The sequence below is a fragment of the Triturus cristatus genome, chromosome 4_2, assembly GCF_964204655.1.
Source record: "Triturus cristatus chromosome 4_2, aTriCri1.1, whole genome shotgun sequence".
NCBI lineage: Eukaryota > Metazoa > Chordata > Amphibia > Caudata > Salamandridae > Triturus > Triturus cristatus.
Window position 1 is genome coordinate 564,885,327 of NC_140586.1, and position 16,711 is coordinate 564,902,037.

The 16,711-nt window shown below is 43.6% G+C and overlaps 1 protein-coding gene across 3 annotated transcripts in view; it reads left to right on the top strand.

Annotated features, from left to right (window-relative positions):
• The window catches only part of CLCC1 (chloride channel CLIC like 1), a 282,668-nt gene that overhangs the window by 32,877 nt on the left and 233,080 nt on the right, over positions 1 to 16,711 (top strand). For all 3 annotated transcript variants that reach the window (XM_085602214.1, XM_085602216.1, XM_085602215.1), the window contains exon 2: positions 16,036 to 16,180. In XM_085602214.1, the coding sequence (XP_085458340.1) occupies positions 16,040 to 16,180 (141 nt within the window). In that variant the 5' untranslated portion in view covers positions 16,036 to 16,039. The remainder of the gene's footprint in view (positions 1 to 16,035; positions 16,181 to 16,711) is intronic.

Sequence of the window (16,711 nt, forward strand, 5' to 3'; positions counted from 1 at the left end):
ATAACTTGTATAGGACTCACTGTCCTCAGTGAACCATTGCTTCTCGCATATCTATGCCTATATGGGCATTTATATAGCTGCGTTTAATCAAGCAAACAAACTTTACCAACCATTGTTTGTGTTTTATATGAATTTTTACTTAATTACAATTAATTAACCAGCATTGGCATAGCCAATAGGACTCTCTTTTGGGACCTTATAAGTATTTAGTTATGCAGCACAATATCCTTGGTGTAACAACATCTGTTGCATGGCTAAACACTTATAAGGTCCCAAAGGCGAGACCTATTGGCTATGCCAATGCTTGTTCAGTATGCTATGCACATATGATCAGACAAAATGCCATCACTCATAGGGTGCGGGAACCAATGGCTGAAGTAGGCTGATCCATTGTACCATGCTCTATGCTGTGGTGAGCGATAGCAAATGTGAATAACAACTGCACTTTTACATCGATGAAGAGGACTGCCCAAAGCCCGTTTTTATGTATGTATATATTGTATGATTTTCGGGGTGGGGGAGGTGGGCATTAGAATGGCGAGGCTAAGGACCTGAATACTGCATTGACCTTAAATCAAGCGTTTAAATCGGCTTCTTAAAACATTTTCGAGAAGTCTTCGACTCAGAAAATTAATTTTTTCGATACTGGGGCTTATCTTTAATTAATGTGGATTTTTATGGGCAAATCCGTGGTTTGGTGCGGTGCCTATGGAATATGGGGAGAAACCTGAGTTTTAGATTAACGACTCCCTTGCGAGAAGAGCCAGGCATACACTGAAAAACACTGGGTTTCTTATAGCCAGGAGATGTTTGGGTCTTTTTTTGTGTGTTTATTTCTGAAGCTGGGTTAAGGCGCTATTCTACGTTATGAAGTAATTGTTTACATGAAGAGGAAGCAGTCATTTGGAGCATGCGCATCATTTCCTACGCCCTAGTAATTGGGATACCAACGGTTATATTAAGTCCGCCTGTGCTGCACCTCTCATCTGACCAATCTCCTGGCGGTGGAATTCCGTGTTCTGCTGTCAGTGAGCCTGAGCACACTAACAATAAAGACCCATAGCTTACAAAGATTCAAAGCACACAGCTGAACATAAAACTACTTATTATAGTTCATCAATCTGTTACAGGACGAGGTCGCTATCACTTCCTGCAGAGGATGGGACCAGCCATGTTTCACCCGGCCGGATATTTTAGCTCTCTAACCAATCAGAGTCAGTCCTCCAATAGGATCGTAACTTGGTCTGTCAATCATTACAACTAGCCGTCTAACAGCTGAGCCCGTGGCCGTGCTTTCAGTTTTATTTGGGGCGAAAAGGAAGGCAATCGTAATCGGGTTTCATAGGTGGTCCGATGGCAAGTGGGAGGTAAGGACCGGGTGCGCGAATGGAAACTTACAACAGCCATTACTCTAAAATGACATTAGTTGGCTTCATAACATGTTGAGTCAGTTGAAGAGAGCTAGGATTGCAACTCCCAGAAGGCATTTAGTTTTTACAGGTAAGCTCCGACACACATAGCAATAACATTTAGATATCGGCAGACACTAAATTGGAGAGCGGCGTGACTTCATTTAATTTTCAAGCGTGACAGTAAGCCTTTTGCAGCCTTCTACTTCAGTTCTTCGACTGGTGTTATGATTATCCAGTGCAAAGCTCTCAAGTTTCCTATGTCTATGTATCCCTGAGCAGATGAGCCAGTTCAAGTTTTTGCTTGGTAAAACACAGGAAGAATACAATTAAAAGTGTTCAGTGCATTTCTTGAAACAGTCGTAGTCTTGCATAGAAAGAATGTGGTGCTATTATTAGGCAGATAAAACAGAGCAAAGTAAATAGCATTGTGAACATTGTGAAAAGAATAAACAGTCCAACTGTGACAGTCTTATTTCTAGTTATCTATACTCTTACCCAACGCAACCCATTTTCTTAGAGCAGAGTGGGTGTACCCTCTGCCCGATCTCTTGGGATAGCCTGAGACCCCATACCTGCGTAAATTGGTTTGTATTTGAATTGGCAATCCCTCTCTGCAGGATCATTATGTTGAAATCGACATTTGTCCCAGGACCATTGTGTCTGGAGTGCCCCCTCTGACCGACTAAGGGACAAAGCACTTTTTATTTAATAAAACCACTGTGTTAGTGATACAGCTTTGATGCAGGGGTGCGTCTTGATGTTGGAACCTGTCTCTGAGCGGACAACGCATGTACTAGGATATCTCTATCTATGTTGTAAGCCTTGAATGAAGAGTACAGATTGTGTAGCAGGAAAGGCTTTCTAAAAACAAGCAGCATATGCAACGTTACTTAGAATCATATCCTGAAAATAAAATATGTAAATAGTAACGGGACTAAAACAAAGTCTGCTAAAATGTCTAAAATGTAAAACTAATAGGAGAGTGTGGTGGGCGCAAAAAGGCTTCACCGCACCCTCTTCTTGGCTGTGAAAAGCCTCAGCTTCTTCAAAAAACGATTCTAAAAATAAAGCCTATATTTAACAATAGATACTTTCACAACTCAAGCAAACTAAAATGTCAATTTAAAATGTTATATAAAAAGAGAAATCTTTATAATTAATTTATTTTAAAAAAATGTCCATATTTAAAAATCTCAGAAGGCTCCAAAATTTCATCAATGTTTCCAGTGGTAAGAGAATCCAAGAAGGATTCGTCCATTCGCAGACAATATTTCCACAATGGCCGCATTCATTTGTTCCAAAAAACACACGTAGTCTGCACCCCCAGTCACCACTGAAGGCGCGTTATCCTGCAGTACATCTCCATTAGGAGAGCCGGAATCCAGATAAAAAGAAGATTGCCTATAGAAAGCATCCTGAAGCAATGGCAAGTTCATTGGACAGCTTCGAAAATGAGCCCTCATTGGACACATCAGCAGATCCATGCCATATACTGTACCTATTGCATTGCAAGGCAGATTTCGGGTGCACACTCAAAAGTGGGCACCGTGGACAGTGGAACACGGATTGCACAAGGTAAACCACACAGCTTGAAATGTCTGGAACCAGACACAGTTAAGTTCCTGTAGAACAGAAACTTCCAACAACTGTATCATGCGTTCACGACAGAGTTCGATGTGCGGTAGATCCACCACCATTTGACCTCGAGGTGGAACATCTGCTGCAGACCAACAAAAATAGAACCAAAATGCTACAAATAAGGAATAACACAAGTGGTATGTCTCCTAATACACAAGAAAATATTGAATGAATGAAGGACGGAATCACTCCAAAAATGATCTGAAACGTGCTGACAAAGCCAGACCCAGACGCTTAATAGAAATATTCCACACCAGCTATGTTGGAAGCATTAAATATGTGTTGCACAAGTTTACCAAAATAGTGAGGAAATGTTGTGCCCAGTAGTGATTGTATTTTGGATTACGACCTTGCTACTTGTAAGTCCAAGGTTTCTCGGGCAGATGTTAGAGCCACGTCCTTCTGAAACAATAAAGCTTTTAGTCTTCTCAGTTTGGCAAAGTTGGCCATCAACGTTTGAATGGAAGGCCACAAGCTCACTCCTGAAACCATGTGCATTGCAGGGAATAGCACAGGATCGCAACATGTGATTATCTGAGAGACCAAAACCACATATGGGACACCTGCTCTCATCTCACAGCAACGGGATCCTTCAACATCAAATAACTTCTATTTGGAAATAATCTAATGATTGAATGAATTGAATAAGCTGGTACTCTTTTTGAGTACAGCGCCAGATTGGCGTTCGAAACATTGCATTTTCCGTGAAGTGTCACCGCGTTGCAAAGGAGTGAGTGGCCGATCGAAGATTCACATTTGTTTCCTCTACTGAACACGTCTCGTTCCCCACGGACACATTTGTAATCAATGATTCCCGGACCGGCGACGTGGGGTAGGTCTACCGCCACCTCCGTTTTTGGAACCCGACACTACATCTTAGTGTCTCCACTAGCCGGATCTGAAACACCAATGCCAGGACCCTAATGGGTTATGTTTTTTGAGTTACAGGTACCACACTTTCTTTGGGTGCTGTAAGGGTGGTCATTTGTATATTTTACCTTAGACCACCACCACTTAAGTGTAGGTAGTTTATTCTGGTCCTGATGAATTGCCGTCTAATTGACTCAAGGGCAAGAAACATGTTGACCATTTGACAGACGCAACTAACCAGCATCCTTGTAGTTGGTTATAGCGTTGGTTTGTCTTATTATTTTTAATTAGGGTTGAGGCCACGTTCATTAAAAATTTTCTGAGTGGACCACCTCCCCTATTTTAGATTTTTCACGCACACATCCATTATCACCTACACCAATTTAGGGCCCTCACTTGCACTTCACCAATCGGCTTCTGGAAAAAAGATCTCCGCCAGGAAGGCCCCATATCGGGTGCCGATCGGGGATTGCAGCGCCGCCCCGATAAGGAGCAGACCCGATGATGAAGCATGGCACCTAGCTGGCTGGGTGTGTGAGGGTCTTATTCCAACAAGGAGAAGTTCCTTCTCCCCTCTTACACTCTAGTACTCACTAGAGCTCACTCTGCATATACATAGCCTGCCTGCATATTAGGAACTGCATACTTTCTTTGTTATAACACCTGCTCTCATCTCACAGCAACGGGATCATTCAACATCAAATAACTTCTATTTGGAAATAATCTAATGATTGAATGAATTGAATAAGCTGGTACTCTTTTTGAGTACAGCGCCATATTGGCGTTCGAAACATTGCATTTTCCGTGAAGTGTCACCGCTTTGCAAAGGAGTGAGTGGCCGATCGAAGATTCACATTTGTTTCCTCTACTGAACACGTCTCGTTCCCCACTGACACATTTGTAATCAAAGGGTAATGACCATACTTCATGTTTAATTCTCTCCTAAAGACTCATATCTATCTATTGGAAAATGTTTCATGCAAGATGTAAAGTGAAATGTGGATATTGGTAGCAAGATTACCCTATGTATCAGCCATACTGCTGGCGGTGTTTCAGCTGCTGTTAGAGGTAACTTTTCTAGTTTTTTAATGTTAAACATTGCGTATGTAGCTTCTTTCTTAGCCATTAATTGTTGCCTACGTGTCAAATCAAAGAGCAAAAATAGCTTAGTTGATTTCAAATATTTCCAGGGCACCCAGCGAGATTTTAAGGCCTTTAGTGTCCGGCTCAACTGCATAATTGATCTAAGCTGACCTGCCCCTGGTATAAAGAAGACATGTCATTTTGTATAATGCCAACAGCAGATGATCGTTGTACTTAATTTGGAATGGTGCACCGGTAATCTTCTTATCCAAAATGAACAAAGCAATGTAATGATAGGTGTTCCTTTTCTGATCTTTTATTCCCATATATAAAACATCCGTTTTGGATAAGAATATTAACGGTGCACCATTCCAAACTAAGTACAATTTCCTATTCTGCGGAGCAGTTGTACCAAACAACGGCAGGTACAGGATTTGTTGTGCACGGACGAGTTGACCAAGAGGAAACAGTGAGTGAAGTGCAACACCTATGGTCCGCCATAGTAGTTGGTTTGAACAATAGTAGATGATACAATGTTATTTAAATTGTAAATGCAAGTTGACAACGTATTCATGCTGTTCTCTACAAAAGCCAGTGCTTTTCCAAAATGTTCGTGATCAGTTTACCTTAAACGAACAGCAGCTTCCATTTGTGATACTTTCCATATTTCATTGTAGGTAGCATAAATACATCTCTTAGAACGCGGACACCTAGGTCCTAAAAAGAAATCTTGTAAATCTATCTTTTCCGATAGGGAAAGATGTTCCTTCACTGCAGACAAAGAGGAATGTTGCAAATACTGCTGGCAGAATTCCCCTACGGAATAGGTTGTGCTAACCCCTGAGTGTGAGGACAGGATTAACGAGGATCTAGTCTGCAAGCTCTAAAACCCTGTGTAGAGTTAAAAAGAAAAATGTGCATAACAACCATTTGTGTGCACTGTCCACAATAACCACTTGTCAGGACCTGAAAGTGTTCAGTTGTAAGTACCATTTAAAACCATTCTATTGAGCTCTTGCTCAGTGTAATTTAATAAGTGTTGCCAATTATCAAAGCGAGCAATTGAGGAAATCCTGGGCAAACAAATTTTTCATTTTAGCTAGACCCAGGCAAGTGGTCTGCTGCACTGTTTAATTAAAATAATATTTTGTCTTGGAATCAAGCAGGCTGTGAATAAATTGTCTATTCCCTGAACTTGCCATTCTTTTATTTCCCAAATCGATTTTAAGTCGATGGTGTCTTTCCAATAATCATAGCCTCCTAGGGAAGCTGAGGAATAAATGAGCCCGAATTAATCAATTTAGTGTCTGTGAGCATATTTTTCTTTGCCTGTGAATGGGTGAATCTAAAATAAAAGGAAACCGGATCTAAAGAATTATGCCCAGAAAAAAAAGCACATTTGGCAATGTATGTTTTGGAACTACCTACCCGGGGGGGAGTCAGCCAATGTTCCCATTGTGTAAAATTAAAAACTGTGCGTGGAATACTAGTTCTGTCTATATAATGATGTGCATAGTAATGGTGGCAATACATTGCTCCATAATTAGCAGAATTTAGGCACAAATCTTCACTTTCAAATACAGTATAATCTTCAAGCTCTGAGAGCATTGAGTTCAGTGTTCTTGCATCCAAATCATCAGAAACAAATCCAGGGTTGATCACATCACCCATCGCGACCTCAACGATGTTGGGTATCTGCTGTGTTTGTGGCACTAAAAATATCACATTGGACCTTTTCCCAAACGAAGATGGCGGCCGCTTAGGAGGCCGGTAGCAGCACAGAACGAAGGGCTGCAAGTTCAATAAGAAGGACCTGTGGTACATAATTGAAAGCAGACGCAGATAACGTGGATTATTGAAGCTGATGCCCCCCAGGCTTTGCTCCCGATCCTGTCACTGCTGCATGTGGGCGGATCAATTAAGGCTCAGGCTGCTGGCGTTAAGGTTGGTAAGTCAGTACTTACCGCGAGCGGACTGGTGTTGGCGGACCTGGCCTTTCACTGTTATGGGCCCCAAGAATCCAGGCACAGGAGCTGTCCCTAAAGCTGGAAGAGCCGGAGGAGTTCGGCAGACACGAGGTGGTCCTGTAGCGGAGGTGGAGAAGCTGGATCCTGCGGAGCCAGCATCCGTGCACGGGCATCGGACCCAGACGCTGCCGCAGCTCCAGCAGGCTGAGGTGCTCTCCGAGAAGCGAGGAGGAGGCGGGATTACGGGTAAACGACGTCCCGCCGGCCCCACAGTGGTTGACCTGTTTCAGAGTTCCCGAGAGTCCCCGTCGGGTGGCGGAGGAGCCAGCAGACTGCCAGCAGGCAGGCAAGCATCTGAAATGAACGGGAAGGCAAAAACAGGAACGGACTCTTCCCAGCCGAAGTGTCTGTAGTAGCTGAAGTGTCTGTAGAGGTTTCAGTGCGTGAGACAGTTGAAGGTCGGCTCACAGTCAGACGCATCTTTCAAACAGCTGAACATTCAAGCAGACTTTGCTCAAGTGGGGGGGATGTAGCAGGGCCCCCAAACATCGATGAGCTATCACATAGCGCGGGTGTGAATGTGATTGAAGGGCAGTCCAACCCGTGTCAATGCATTAAGAATCCACTCAGCCAGATATCACCGCAGAAAAATAAGGAAGCAAAAATAAAAGCAAAAGCAACCAACCAGTGGTATTAACATCAGCCTATCAGATGCAAGGTGAAGAGGAGAGGGAAAGAATGAACAAAGGAGACTCCGATAGAGAGCCCAGCGATTGTTTCTTCTCGCTTTCTGAAGGGGCAGGATGTTTCTTCTCGGTTTCTGAAGGGGCAGCATGGTCTGAGGACGGTCAGGGCTCCTCCTCTGATCTTAGTAGTATTGAAACAGATCTGGAAGGTAGCGTAGGGGCTCAAGCCTGTACAGCTCGGAAGCGAAGATGGAAATTTATTACACAAAGGCTGGGAGGCAAAGACCTCAAATAGTAGTATACTTTATCAACTCAACTGGCAGGCTCCCCCTTAGGTGAGATCAATACAGCAGCTAATCAAGACCCCCCATCATTAGATGCCATATATCAGGCAATATTGATGCATAGAGAGGAGACACGCCAGGACAGCCGGAAAGCACAGTCCGCTATGCGAAAGATGCAAGGGGTCATCAGGAAGCTTGCCAAATCATGTAATATCTTTGTGGATCGTATGTCTGAACTGGAGGCTAGAGTGGTTACGGCAGAGTCAGACCTTACAGGCTCGCAAGCAAAGATGGAATAACATGACGCCCAGTTGAAGGACATTCAATGGAAGCTGGAGGACCACGAGAACTGGCAGAGGAGGCATAATCTTCGAGTATTGGGGGTCCCAGAAGGAAGCGAGGGGTCGGACACCCGGGCTTACATAATCGAGACATTTAAATCTGCATTTCCGGAACTCTCTAATTGGAACTGGTCGCATGAGGTTCAGCGGGCTCACCGCACCCCCTTTAAGCCAAGGTATTCACCGAAAGAAGATTCAAGGCCCTGTGCGATCCTAGTCTATTTCGGAAACTTTCTGCTTCGCCAGGCAATTGCAGAAAAAGCTAGGCCCGAGTCAAAAAGATCAAGTGGAGGGGTGTCCTTTTTTGTGCACTCCGACTTTTGTCATGCTACAGTGGAGAGGAGGTGGAGATTGAGGCAAATGATCAAGCCTTTCCAGGATAAAAATATCCACGCATATTTAATTAATCCAGCACAACTGAAAATTTACTGGGAAGGTCAGACGCGCTTTTTTTCCTCGGAAATCAAGGTGAAAGAATTTCTGGATAGACCAAAATGAACAGGTTCATGATGAAGCTTCGTAAGCCAGTTCAGACGGATGAAATAGTGAACTGTAGCTGATTGTGCTGTATGAAATACAAATGGGGGCGGGGGAACAACACTGTAAGCTAGGCAGCGTAACACACGATTGAAATAATTACTACAGGCTTCATTATAGGACACAGTTTTTTTTTGCAGCCTCGGACAGTCGTGCTGCGATCATCTCAAGCACAGACATAGGTCTGAGCGCTTCACCAGGGTGGTGGCGGGGGATGGGTGAAGGGAGGAGTTGGCTCCAAGCGGGGGGGGGGGGGGGCAGTGGGGCCCGAGGGGAGGTGGGGGTGCCGGGAAGGGGGGTAAAAAACAAGAAACTTTATATACCCAGAGTTGAATATAAGGTTCACGGAAAAAGAAAATACTTAAAAAAAGAGTAAGGTAACCAAGACTAGGCTGGCAGATCTGGATGGTGCAAGGAACCAACGAAAAGATGGGTAGGTTAAATATCTGTATGATTAATGTTGGGTGAATGAATGACCGGAATAAAAGAATAGTGTTGGCCGAGTTTGCTAGAATGAATAATATAGATGTTTTATGCAAACAAACCCATGTTCCATGGGAAAAAAGGATTATGATGTATATGAGAGGTTATAATATGGTGGCCTGCACATCCCAGACCTCAAGCATTCGGGGGTAACTATGTTTGTAAAAACTATTATAGGGGGAGCTAGACGGAAGTCTGCTGATGTCTTGGGGCGCTGGGCAGTGGCTGAGCTACAGGCGGGGTTTACCATCTGTGCAATCTATGGCTCAAACCAAGACGACCCGAGATTCTAGAGTACCTCGAGATAGAATTAGCTACCTGGTCAGGTCCTTTAATCATCTGTGGTGATCTTAATATTTATGTTAATCTGGGTAGCAGAACAAAATATGTGGGGCGGGAGCCCAGAGTGTATAGAGCTTTACCTTCTCTGGTTGACAGTCCTGGCCTGGTAGACGTGTGGGGGAATAAAAGAGGTAACAATCCAGGATTTACCTATTATTCTTTTCCTCATAAAAAATACACAAGACTTGACAGTTTTTTGGTACCTATACCCCTTAATAATAAGGCTGAGGTTAGAAAGATTCCGAAAGTAATTTCGGATCATAATCCGTTAGTCCTCGATATTGAGGTAGAGACTCTCAACAAGAGTTATAACAAATGGACCTTTGACAAGAAACTTCTGGTTAACAAGTTCTATATAGAATATTTCAGGATTTTGGCTCAATTTTTTGCTATCGATAGATACAGCGGCCGCCGTAATATGGTATGGGATACCTTTAAAGCCGCCCTAAGGGGGGAGACTATCAGTTTTGTTGCACGAAATAAAATGGAGAACTGCCTAGAAAATGAACGATTGCTAGCTGAGCTCACAAGGATAGAGGAAGGTCACATAGCTTCGTTAGCTCAGGGACAAGAAGCTACAGGCACACAACTGCAAATGGTCTCCATAAAAGCGGAAATAAATAGCTGACTTACACAGAAATCGGCAGAAACATATCAGTCACAACACAGCAAATTTTATGAGACTGGTGAACAAGTAGGGAAATTGCTGGCGCTGCGCACCAGGCAGGAGAATGTTAAAAATCGGATATCGGTTATTAGAAAGGAGGGTCAGAACTACACGGAGACATAGGATATTCTTAGGATATTTCAAGAATATTATCAGTCTTTGTATAAAGAAGAGGGAGGGACAACCCAAGAAGGTATATCAAGCATCATAGAATATGACCTAGGGCCTCTACTGGACAGCCAGACTAAAGAGGAGCTGTATAGGGACTTCACGTTGGAGGAGGTGTTAGCAGGGCTACAGGAGTTACCATCAGGGAAGGCAGCCGGGCCTAACTGTATCCCTTTAGAGCTTTACAAGCAGATTCAGACGGTTATAGCCCCCTTACTTTTAGATCTATTTCTAGGGATACAACACAGTGGACAGGTACCAGAATTTTGGAGGGAGACCAATATCATCCTCCTCTTTCACAAAAAAGGTAAACCACCTGATAATCCATCATCCTACAGGCCCATATCCCTGATCAATTCAGACACCTACTATATTCAAAGATATTGGCTAACAGATTGGGGAGGATCATTGGCCGCCTGGTTAAGCCCTGGCAACACAGGTTTATCCCCGGTAGGGGTACGACCGATCATATTAGACGGGTGTTACCATTATTCGATATCCAGGCCGCAACGGGGGGGCCGGATGGCCAAGATCCTCCTCGATGCGGAAAAGGCGTTTTACCGGGTTGCATGGGGGTTTTTATGGAGGTTGTTAGAGCAGAAAGGTTTTAGGTCAAGAATTGTTAGGGCAATAAAGGCAATGTATGTTAATCCCAGTGCCCGTCTTCGCATGATGGGGGAGACTTCAGACAATATCGCTATATTCAGGGGGACGAGAAAGGGTTGCCCCTGCTCCCCCTTATTGTTTGCCCTATATATAAACCCCCTGATTGAAAAACTTATAAGGAGCCAGATAAACCTGTAGTCTCCAGTGGTTTTGAAAACACGATATTGGCATATGCAGACGATGTTGCCATTTTAACAACGGATCCTGGTAATGCGATTAAAGAGGCCACGGCGATTGCAAAGGAATTTGGACAGGCATCAGGCTACGCCCTAAATGTACACAAGACTCGTCTGTACAAACAATTTTGATTTTAATGACCCAGGCGTGTGCAGAACGCTACATATCTGGGAGTAAGTATTAGTTCAGCAATTAACACAGTAATCAAAACCAATTTTGCACCAATGATTAAGACTATTTCTGCGGATTTGAGAAGAATAGATAGACTGCATTTGTCAGTAGTTGGAAGGGGAAATGTTCTTAAAATGACGATACTGCTGAAAATTCTGTACCTCTTTCACTCTATCCCATTTATGATAGATTCAGAAATCCTAAAAATGCTGGAAGGTATCTTTTCAAGGTTTATCTGGCAGTATGGGAAAGTTAGACGCTCTTTAAAATACATGTCACTTCCGCAGTCTCAGGGTGGGATAGCAATCCCTAATATTGGATTTTATCACTGGGCATGTCTACTCCACCAGATGTCGACTCTGTTCAGCTCCTCCCCGAGCCAAGATATGGAGGAGGATAAGATCCCGACTATATTTGAACTCACTATTGGAAAGGGTGCCAAGGGGGTGCTCATGCATCAGACCAAACCAAGCTATTGTAAGAAGCTCCGATTTAAAGGTTATGTATAGCGCCTGGGAAGTCTGGAAAAAGGTGCAGAAGGCTTTGACAATTCCCAAAATAAATTATTATACTTCACTGTGGCATGCACAGGATCTTCCACATTCCTTTAATGACGTGATGGGTAGGCAATGGGAGCAACTCGGTTTAACAAGGGTAGGCGACCTGTTTGAAGCAGGTCAGTTACACACGTTTAATGCTTTACAGCAGGAGTATGGAATCTCGTCCAGGCATGTTCAAATCCGGAAGTACTTTGTCGGTCCAGGATCAACGGTATCCCCGGGGGGAAACATTTATGGCCTCTTGCTCAAAAGTATCCAGGATAATCTGGAGGAAACTAAATCCGGATGGGCAGGAAAATTACATGATCCGGATGTAGATGTGTGTATGTCCCTGTTAATAGCAGGCACAATTCTCCACTCAACAAGTCTCAAGACTCGGCACTATAAGATTTTATTTAACCTCTATTTCACCCCAGCTAAACTGTTTAGTTCGGGCTACGAGGGAAAATGATAGATGCCCAAGATGCGATCAAGGCCCAGCAACGATAGGTGACTAATTTTTGTGAGGAGTTGCTAGGAAAGAGTATTAATCTATCCTCCACACTGATGTTAATGGGTTATGACAGTTGTGCTGGATTGAACACCGCTGAAAATTACTTTTTATTCATGTGTACAGCAGTCTTAAGATTATTAATAGCCGCAGGGTGGAAATACTCAATCCTCCTACCTTTTCGTTGTGGCAAGCGCGGCGTATGGGAGTCTACAATCAAGAGATTGCCCTCTACACTTGCAAGGGGAGAGGGGCAAAAAAACCTGGGCAGGCAATATGGTCACCTTTAGATAGGTGGAGGAAGGGCTTGAGAAGCCAAGAAAGTAATAGCAGTAGTGGAACAGGGGTGTAAACTGATGCTGGGGCATGTTCATTTTTGTATTTTGCGTCTTCTTTACCCGAGGTTTGTAATCTATTATATTTATTCTACCGTTCTTGATTCTGTGGTGGATACATTATTTCAGTGTAGGCCTAGGTGTATCTTATACTCCAGTTGTATTCCTTTTTTAGGTCTCGCCTTGCTATCGCGTAAGCGATCGCAAAGCGAGACTATTGAAAGCGGGTTTGAAAAGTGCTCCCAAAAAGCGGATTGCATTGCTAGCACGCGCACAATCACGCGCATCGTGCCGCCATGCAATCCGCTTTTTGGGAGCACTTCAAAGGGTCCGCTCACCCGCCTGGAATGCGCTCCCCCGCCCCCAAGCGCGCGCGCGCCACGCTCCGCCGGGCTTGTCTTTTTTTTGTTGTTTTTTTTTTAACTTTAAGCGCGAGGCGCACGTGCGGCAAATGCTTGTCATTTGGTGGATTCGTTTCTGTTAGTCAGTTACCCTCACACCATGCACCCACCCTTAACCCCTTCCTCTATTTTACTTCCCTGGGTAATAGCGCCTAGGAAGGGCATTCCCTTGATTACACTGAAGTGTGCTTTTAGGGGGTGGACGCAGGCGATCATGAGTATGGCGCTTTAGTCCATTTCAAGGCCCCAAAGTGAGGAGAGAAGTGCCCTAAATACAGAGTATATCATTAAGGTAAGAACGTCATAAATACAGCTTTGTGTACAATGATTCCAAAGACTATAGCACATCTATTAACGTTGCAAATGGCATCGCAACAGCAACAGGACAAGCTCATACACTTAAAACTTGCAGAGCTTCGCACCCGCAGTCTCTCTTCTGGGACCCCTCCCTGCCAGTTCTCACAACATCCACACACCACTTATAGCTTATCTCCCTCATCAGCCCATAAATCTCAGGCTGCTTGTTTCCTTCGCTCTCACATCCTAGCCCAACCATTGCAGACCCGTCTGAAAAAATTACTTGTAATATGTCTCATGATTTTCTCTCCCCGGCAGTCAGCAGCCAGTCTGTGCCACCCCCTCCCTCACAACACCACCTGCTATCACTGCTTGTTTACCATCTTAGCCGCGGAAAATCGAACCGTATGTATTTATCTAGCGATTCGATGTTAGTGTTGCCATTCCATTGGACTACTATATTTTCTTTCCATGCGCTTACTTATTTTCATTATTTTTGCATCGGTTTTTAATGTCATTATATTTTATTTGTTTATAATATTTACAGTTAATAACATTACTGCTGGGTTTAATTACTCTTTTTAACTCCTATTGTTTCTTTTCTGAGTACTTATTATTTTATTTATGGTATCACACGTGCATTGTTGTAGTTTAGCATTCTGCGTTAGGCTTTTAATATGCACTCTCATCTGTAACCGCCTCCCGCTGCTAATCACCTCTCAGGACTGTAGTCTAGCAATAGCCAAACTTTGCTGGTAAGTAGCACATGTTGTCTACAGTGCCACAAACATTTATTTTACTCACAGAGGCAATGAGACACACTCGAGAATAAATCTGAGACCAATTTATATAAATAACACTCATTTTTATGTTGTTCTTCAGATCAAGAAGTGCGTTCTGCAGTAAGCACTTTTTGAGAGAGCAATTTTCAAAGTCCACAAAATGAAATACTTTTGTGCCCAATTACGCACCATTGAAGTAAATGGGAGAAAATAAAAAAAAATGCATATTACATCACACAATTGGATTTCAGGCCAGGCCTAATCTTCCACCAGCGGATTCTCTGGAGCATCCCGGAGCAGGGTGCTGAGGCCATTGGTAGCTGGTCTGCTACGAAGAAGGGGGCCACTTAAAAAAAACTCTTCACAAAGGGACTTAAAGGTAAGTCCAAGGGGTCCCACTCGAGGGAGCAGGTCGCAAGGGCCTGAGGACCATGGGAGCACAGCTGGATCGTCGTTACCAAGGCCAGTCGGGCGAGTGCAGAGTAGATAGGTCAACCAGGCTGTGCGCATCAAAATGTCCTCACGGTCAGGGGTAGGCAGTTTGGATAGGCGATTCCGGGACAGCTGGACAACTCATGATGTGAGATTCGACATCCCTCCACAGGTGCTTGCTTCCGGTATGCTGTAGGGGGTACGTTACCCCAGGCATTGGTGCAGCACAACTTTGGTTGATAATGGAGTCTCCAAACTTGGTGTTTAGACAGATCAGATCCTCCAGAGCCGATGTACCACTTTTAGTTCAGGTGTTGCATCGGAGTCGCCGGGGAGCAGCAAGCCGACAAACCGGACTTCGGGGGTTCGGTGCCTGTGAACTGCAGGGAAGTAGTACCTATACTCCAAGGGAGTTCTTTGGCGATTTGTAGAAGGCTGGAGAGGCCTCAAAGTGCCAGGACGAGACTTCACTCCACGATTGTTGAGTTCTTAAGGCAGCAGGTCGAGTTTTAGACCAATTTCCTACAGCAGGGCTTCAGTCTTTGGGTCAGCAGCTTTTCTTTGTCCTTTTGTTCTTTGTGTCCGTTGAATCTAAGTTCATGGTCCAGGATACTGAATACTGAATTATGGGGTGTTATAGGGGGAGACAGGTAGTAGCTAATTGGCTACCTACATTTAGGGTGTTTACACCCTCTAGGTGACCACTTCCTGTGGGAAGGGCATGACCCAGACCCTAACTGGCTAATTTCCTCACAAACCAAGTTGGGGGAAAATGAAGTTATTCTGAGCGCTGGTGCCTTGGATTTTCTTCCCAATCCCCACCCAGTGTATTACAATCCTTACTACCTTTAGAGTAACTTGAGAAAAAAGCTACCTTTTTCACCTAATGTGTATATAGCTTATACTGGTATAAATTCTAGTTAGTTATTCAAATCTGTATATGGAGTTTTGGGGATAGGTAAATTCTGATCAAGCTCAAAATCGGAAGTGAAGATCTACTTGTCAAAATGAAACGCCTACAGAACAAAAGGAGCACATTTGCAGAAAAAGCACAGTAACAAATTCCAAGGTGGTACTAAAGTCATCACAACTGTCCTACACTGTCAACCGTTGCATCCGAAACCATTTGGATATGGTCTACTGACATTTAATCATTGTACTCAATACCCTGTGTCCATCTAGATCTACCTCAAAAGTCTGGTGACTTTTGTTGACTAACGATCGTTTTTTCTGTTTGTTTTTTTAGAAATATGCATTATGGTATGGGGATTAATTTGCTGCTGAGTACGCTACTGCTGCTGGCAGATTCAAGAGCGCAGGATGATGAATGGATTGATCCTACTGATATGCTTAATTATGATGCAGCCTCAGGAAAAATGAAGCCTACAGTGGTATGTTAGTACTGCAACATTTTTATGTTCTAGGTTTCGCAATATTGTTTCTCGCATGGCAGCAGTTTGTATTAGTTTGATAAGGCTACAATGGCCCTTTTTCCATTATAACCTGTGTGACTATGTAAACAAAAGACTGTTACAACATAAAAGGTTAGGACACACAACCAGACAGTAAGTGTACAAAAAACGAAAGAGAAAAGAACCACCCCATTAACATTAAGATGTAAAAGATGATCACGTTTGCAAAACTGCAAAGTGACACTTATTTTAAATGCTGTTTACTACTTACCTGCATGTTTGCTCAATTCTTCGCACCAGGCGCAAGTTGTCCATATTTAAAGTGGTGACACATTTTCAGTTGCTAGTATTTCATTTCTGGCAATACAAATAACTCTCAACCCAAAAGCTGTAACACCTGTATTCAGATGAGGCACTGTTGTTAAATCCCTACTATTGCAAGAGGAATGTGTTGCCCAGAAATAACGCCCAATCTGCAAAAATGCGTCCCTCTTAAACATGCAACTCCAC